The sequence below is a fragment of the Silene latifolia genome, chromosome 11 (genome assembly GCF_048544455.1).
Source record: "Silene latifolia isolate original U9 population chromosome 11, ASM4854445v1, whole genome shotgun sequence".
In the NCBI taxonomy this organism is placed as follows: Eukaryota; Viridiplantae; Streptophyta; class Magnoliopsida; order Caryophyllales; family Caryophyllaceae; genus Silene; species Silene latifolia.
In genome coordinates, this window is record NC_133536.1 from 93,707,853 (window position 1) to 93,714,390 (window position 6,538).

General features: G+C 38.3%; 1 protein-coding gene across 1 annotated transcript; it reads left to right on the plus strand.

The window, feature by feature from the left end:
- The first annotated feature begins 4,719 nt into the window (after positions 1-4,719).
- On the plus strand, positions 4,720-5,046 carry LOC141613678 (DNA-directed RNA polymerase 3, chloroplastic-like). The gene has a single exon (XM_074432420.1). The coding sequence runs from the start codon at positions 4,720-4,722 to the stop codon at positions 5,044-5,046; it is 327 nt and encodes a 108-aa protein (XP_074288521.1).
- The last annotated feature ends 1,492 nt before the right edge of the window (positions 5,047-6,538 follow it).

The following is a 6,538-nucleotide window of genomic DNA, read 5'->3' on the forward strand; positions in this document are numbered from 1 at the left end:
TGCTCAAACTCCGCCACAAGGTGCTTATATTATTCCTCCACATCGTGGTAACCAACCACAAGGGAATTTTGTTCGACAAAATCAAGGAGGTTTTCAACAAATGCAACCTCCTCCTCAAGCTCCAAGTAATGAGATGGCTGAGTTGAGAGCTCTTTTACAACAAACTTTATCAATGCAACAAAAGCAAATGGCTCATATTTCCGAACTCATGGCTCACAACAAGATGTTGGATACTCAAGTTGCTCAAATGGCGGCTCAAAATCCTTCAAAACAGTATAGCCTTCCTCCTCAAGGTAAACAAGCTCATGAGTAAGTTAATGCTATTTCCTTAAGGAGCGGTACTACTTATCAAAGTCCGGACGTGCCCATTAATGATGATGAAGTTACCTATATGCATCCTAAGGGACTGGGCAATCTCGAGTTGAGCGATGACGAGAAAGAAATTTGTAAAGATCAAACACGGGAAAAGACGAAAAATGAAAGAACGATGCATAGCATGGTTCCTCGATCGAGTAAACACGGGCTCGATCGAGGAACACCCATACTCGATCGAGTTCACCCCGGGCTCGATCAAGGCACCCCCCATCTTGGTGATTTTTCGCGTGTTTCAGCTACGACATTGGACAAAAGTAGGTTCCTAGAATGAGTACAACCCAGGCTCGATCGAGTCATCCCTGAACTCAATCGAGTGACCACTAGACTCGATCGAGTCACTCCTGTAACTGACGGCGGTGCTTCAAAAATTTTTCTAAAGCGAAAGAAGCCGAGCCGATAAAAATTCAACTACCTTTTCCTCAACGATTATAGAAATCTAAACTTGAATAACAATTTGGGAGGTTCATGGAGGTAGTAAAGAATCTTCAAGTGACAGTGCCATTTACTGAATTGGTAACTCAAGTGCCGGCCTATGGTAAGTTTTTGAGAGAGATTTTGTCAAAGAAGCGGTCGTTTGATGAAGTGGAGACTATCGTGTTCACTCGTGAATGATACGCCGCGTTACAAGCCAATTCTCCGCCTAAGCTTAAAGATCCAGGGAGTTTTTCTATTCCTTGCACTATAGGCCCTTTAACTATTGACAATGCTTTATGTGATTTAGGAGCAAGCGTCAATGTCATGCCGTATAAAATTTGCAATCAATTAAACACGACTAAGCTTAAATGTACTAACATGACTATTCAATTGGCTGACAGGTCTATTAAGCACCCTATGGGTATCTTAGAAGATGTGCCAGTGAGAATAGGGAAATTTTTCATTCCAGTCGACTTTGTAGTGATAGATATAGCTGAAGATTCTCTTATTCCTATTATTCTAGGATGACAATTCTTGCATACAGCAGGGGCGGTTATAGATGTTTGGCATGGGAGTCTTACGTTCAACATTGGATATGATACTATCACTTTTGGTCTTGACAAAGCATCACGTCCTCCTAATTTAAAAGCTTCTTGTCATATGATTAATGCTCTTGATCCTATTATTCATGATTCCTTTGCTTTATTTTTCGACAGGAATCCCCCTGACACCTCTGCTGTTGCGTCATATCCATGGAGCAAGGAAGTTGATAAAATATAGAAGTTGGTATATGGAGATGAGCTTCCTCCTGAGCCAATTTATAACTATGATGAGGATGTTGACATAGAAGCCGAGTTGGATGCTTTGGAGGCCGAGATTTTCAAAGAGGAGCCAGTCAAAGTTTTTGATGAAGCTCCTATGACGAATGAAATGCCCTATCTCCTACCAAGTGATGATGACTTGAAGAACGATGAACATTGCTCATATTTTACATTAGACTTTGAGTTTGATGAGCAAGAACTTTATTTGTCGTTTATTTTCTTTGCTTGGACTATTTATTGGTGCTACTTATGCTTGTGTGTAGCACATGCACTACTTTTTGATTTACTGTTACGCGCTTTAAGTTGTATTGATTGTGATTTGTGTGCACATTAGTTTTAAATGCAGAATTTATGCTCGCCACATAGTTCCTCGATCGAGTGACTTGGGGCTCGATCGAGTACCCAAGTTTTTGGGTGTATTTCGTTGTCTGACGATGATAGGAACTACGCCGTTGATATTTTCCCATATTTTTGCAGCTGGTTTGGGAGAATTTATACGCTCTTACCCGGTATTCTCTTCCCTTGTACCTTCTTTTTGTATTATCTATTTCTTTTCCATTCTTTTTGTTAGTGGTGTCCTTTAGGTTGCTGGATTTGTGTGTGATCGCTATGATTTAGGCGTCACAATGAGGACACTGTGACATTTAGGTTTGGGGGAGGAGTTTTATTATATTGTGTGATATACTTATTGTTGTGTGCATTTATATAAAAAAATCCATAAAAATTAAAAAAATTTCAAAATACAAAAACATGTTTTTACTTTGTTTTAGGTCGAGTCTTGGTGAATTGAATAACAATGATGTTAAATTGCATTTTTTTTGCATTTGAATCCCAATAGTTGTCCATGTATTTTGTTTTGACCGTTATCCATGAAAACAAAGCTCATAATTCAAGTCTTGACCATATTTGACATGCCTTATACTAATTAGATTTGACACAATTATGTTGGTAAACTACTTAAATTATGAGGTTTATAGAGCTTACTTAGCCAGGAACATCAATAAACTGGTCTCATTGTCAATTAGGCTTGAGTGTGGTTTCTCCTTGTGGAATGTGTAATATCAAACTACACAAGTGTGACATTGATTTCTTGATACTTTTATTACTTTCATTTGACTAAGTATATGTGGATAAGCGGTTCTTGCCGTTCAAATAAGCCATACATTATCCTTTTTGTTAGCCCGTTTGAACCCTGCACTAGTAGAAAAACCCCTATCGCGACGCTGTTATAGTGGCGGTTCTAATAGAAAACACCACAAAACGTAGTTGAGAAACTATTGGTGGCGGTTATAATTAAGAATCGACGTGATAAAAAAACTATTTGTGGCGGTTTTATTTAAAAACCGCTGTTATAAGGTTTTTGTGGCGGTTTAATTTGCAACCTACGTGAAAGTGATATGGCTATTTTGTAAACAAAACCGCTAGAGTAAGGCTTTTGTGGCGGTTTTTATTTAAAACTGACGTAAAAATATTGTATTATTTGTGGCGGTTTAATTTGAAACTGACGTGAAAAGTGTGGTTAAAAACCGCCACAAAGAATGAGGGCTTGTCTAACCGATTAACGCTACTCCGTGTTTGAATATAATCGAGGTTAACAATATCGCATATCATAATTCATATCTCCCTCTTACTTGCTCGTATAATAATTAGAAACCCTTCAACCCCGAAACTCTTCCTGCTCAACGAAGCACCAACACCACCTCGTGACGCCGCCACCACCACCACCACCACCACCACAGGCGACGCCACTCCCCTTCCCTCCTTCGTCTTCCCTTTCTCCCTCCTTCAGACGCCACCGTTGTTCGGAATCACCGCCGCTGTCCTTTTGCCGATGACGCCACCTTTGTCCGCCACCACTTCTTATTTCCCGGTAAGTTTACAAACCTAACTGACTGATTCAGGTTTTCGAATTTTTATTTCCCCAATTTCCCAAACCCTAATTCAATTGATTATATTTATGAATTTTTTTTTCAAGAATTAGTGTTATTTGTATATTTGTCCACTGTCCTTTCTCTTACATTTAGTTTATTGTTTTCATTGCTCTTATTATGTTGTTGATAATTAAATATTTTGTATTCACTTATTTCCAACCTTGTCTTCAATCCCCGGTTGTATTAGACTCACCGGACAACGATTTAGCCGAAAAAAATGATACGTATTTGATGAATTCGGAGAAAGTTAAGTTAAAAAGTAGGATTTTTATGCATTACACACCATGGGTAAACACTGTATTCATGATGCGACTATCTTTTGAGATTAATGGTAATGGTAGTGGTGACTCTGGTGAGTTGATTGGAATTTAAGGAAATCGAGGGTCAAAAGTATAATTTTTCGCAATTGCTAAATCCCGCACGCCGTTTTACTTTATCCTACACATTTTACCTTCTTTTTCCATCACTACCCTCCACATAAAAAAAGTACGGAGTAAAAAAAGTTCTCTCTCTCCCCTCTCAACACCTACACAATTTGTAATAGTTTGACAAATATGAACCGCAATTCGCATATATCACAATTAATTTCTTCGTTTTAATAACAAATTTATTAATACACATTTTTTAATCGATTGAATGAGTTTTTTATTTTTAAAAAGGGGGGTTTTGAAACAATTCGGGTTTGGATGAGTTGTTGAAGAGGGCGGTTGTGAGTGGTTGCGAATTAGTCGGTGGTAGGGTGGTCGAAGTACTGTCCGAGGGAGAGCGGTGGTGGCCGGTGGATGGCAGACGATTGAGGCGGTGGTTGTATGGCAGTTGTGGTTTTAAGAAGGCGGCATCCAACAGTTTTGAGAAGGGCGTCAGTTGTGGCAGGCGAAGGGAAGAGACGGTTGCATTAGGAGAAGCGAGGGAGGAGGAAGGGTGGTCGGCGCTGGCCATTGGGGAGGGTGGTCGCCGCCGGGCAAGCCGGTGTGGCAGCAGGTGGGGAGTTAGTCGTAGTCCGTAGTTTCTGTTTTGGATTTTTTGTTAATATTTTTTTTTGGTGAGAAATGGGAGGGATGAAGTCTGAAAAAGATGAAAAAAGTGTGTAGGATATAGTATTTTGTGTGTTGGATTTAGCATGTCCCTAATTTTTTGAGGAGAGAGATATAAAGGCTGAGACTAAGGCAAGGGAGAGCATGGTTGAAGAGTATAGGGAGTTTGTGAGGGAGATGAGAGAGAAGAAATTAGCACCTAATTTGCCACAAGTTAAGGCATTGTTTTTGGGTTGGTTTGAGCCGTTGAAGAAGGCAATTGGTAATAAGAAGCAGAAGTTGCAAATGTCTAGGAAACAAAAAGCTATTTATGGGTTTTATGTTGATATGTTGCTTGCTGATAAAATGGCTGTCATTGTTATGCATAAGATCATGGCTTTGATGGCGGTTGGGAACGAAACCGGTTGTGTTACACTTGTTCAAGCTGTTTTTCAGATTGGTTCTGCAATTGAACATGCTTTACCAAAATAACTCAGATAGTTTAGTTGGCTTTAGTTTCTTTTTAGTTTCATATTATGAAACAGATTTAGATGTCGCCAAAACTTTAGAGCAAATGTATTTACCAGCTTGAAAAGTTTGAAACTATTGAGTGATAAAGTGTTTTTGTACCACATTGTTGAAGGTGTCTTCGTATTTTCAGATTATTCATCCTCTATTAATTTTGAGTTAGGGGAGGGGTAAATAAGTTGGTTCTTGGACCTAGTATTACATTGGCTTCTATCTTGTTGCCTTTTATTTTGAAAAGAAATAGCAGCAGAATAGAAAAACAAGAATGATTAAGAACTTTATGCAGTCATTTGGGTTCTTTCTCAAACTAATGTGTGCTTATGAATATAATGTGAAAAGAAATTCCCAAGGTTTATGTGGGGCTCAACATTTGACGTTTTTTAAGCTTTTTTCATGTTGATGTTTAATTTGCATAATGTCTTTATTAGTTGTTCGCTTTTTAAAAAAAAATCAATGAGAATGGAATAAGGACTTGTGCTAGCATGAGAAATTTTGATTAAATAATCAGGGTTGAGTTAGACTAGGATTACAATGGAAAGATATCAACTTTTAGAGGAACTACGGCTGGACATTTTTCAAGACCTTGAACTGGGTCGTGCTTGTATATGTGTAGTAGTTCAGTTCTCATAAACCCTTTTCGCATTCACGTGATGGAGCATTTTGTTGCTATGCTCTTCATCACCGTCGCAGACCCCTTGAGCAAGTTACCTCTTCTTAATAATGAAGTTCTCAAATTATAGAACGACTCCTTGAGTAAGTTGCCTTACCTTTTCTGATCACGTGTTGGCATAATGTATAGGTGGGGATGGGGATGTGTGTGTGTGTATAGCTTGTAGCCGTTCTGTATCCTACATTTATTAGCTACAATCCAAGAATTTTCCTACCTTATCGGGACAGTCACAGTTGCTTGTTTATCATGTCTATTTTACTACTATGGTTGCGTTTGGGACTATTATTGTCAATTGTGGGTGTAGTAGAATTATTTAGCAATTGTGTTGTATCCTTGTGTTGGAAAAAGAAAAATATGAAGAAAAAGAAAAAGAAAGGAAAAAAAAGAAAGAGAAAATCGAAAAAGAGAAGAAAAATAATTGAAAAGGAAAGAAAAGAAAAAAAATGATTGCTTCATTTGGTTTTGTCAAGGATCAAAAGGATGCTCGTTTAAGTCTAATGCATATTTGGAGATTATTCATTCACTCTCATGTGTTGTAAAGTTAAGATTATTTCTTTAAGTTGGGTTCATTTGTATTTGTTATCATAGATTTGGTTTCGGTTTTTGTTTAGCGTTGCGACTACCGTCTTAGCCTCACATATCCATAACGTGCTTTGACACAAACCATTTCTATCCCTTTAACCCATTTGCCACCCTTATTGTCCTTGATACATGTATTTTGTCTACATATTGTGATTGCATACTAGTTGGGGAAATCTCTATCACATTAGATTGCATGCATGTTTC

What these genes read in the sequence shown, in the direction of transcription:
- LOC141613678 (XM_074432420.1), top strand. Translation starts at nt 4,720, where the DNA reads ATGGTTGAAGAGTATAGGGAGTTTGTGAGGGAGATGAGAGAGAAGAAA.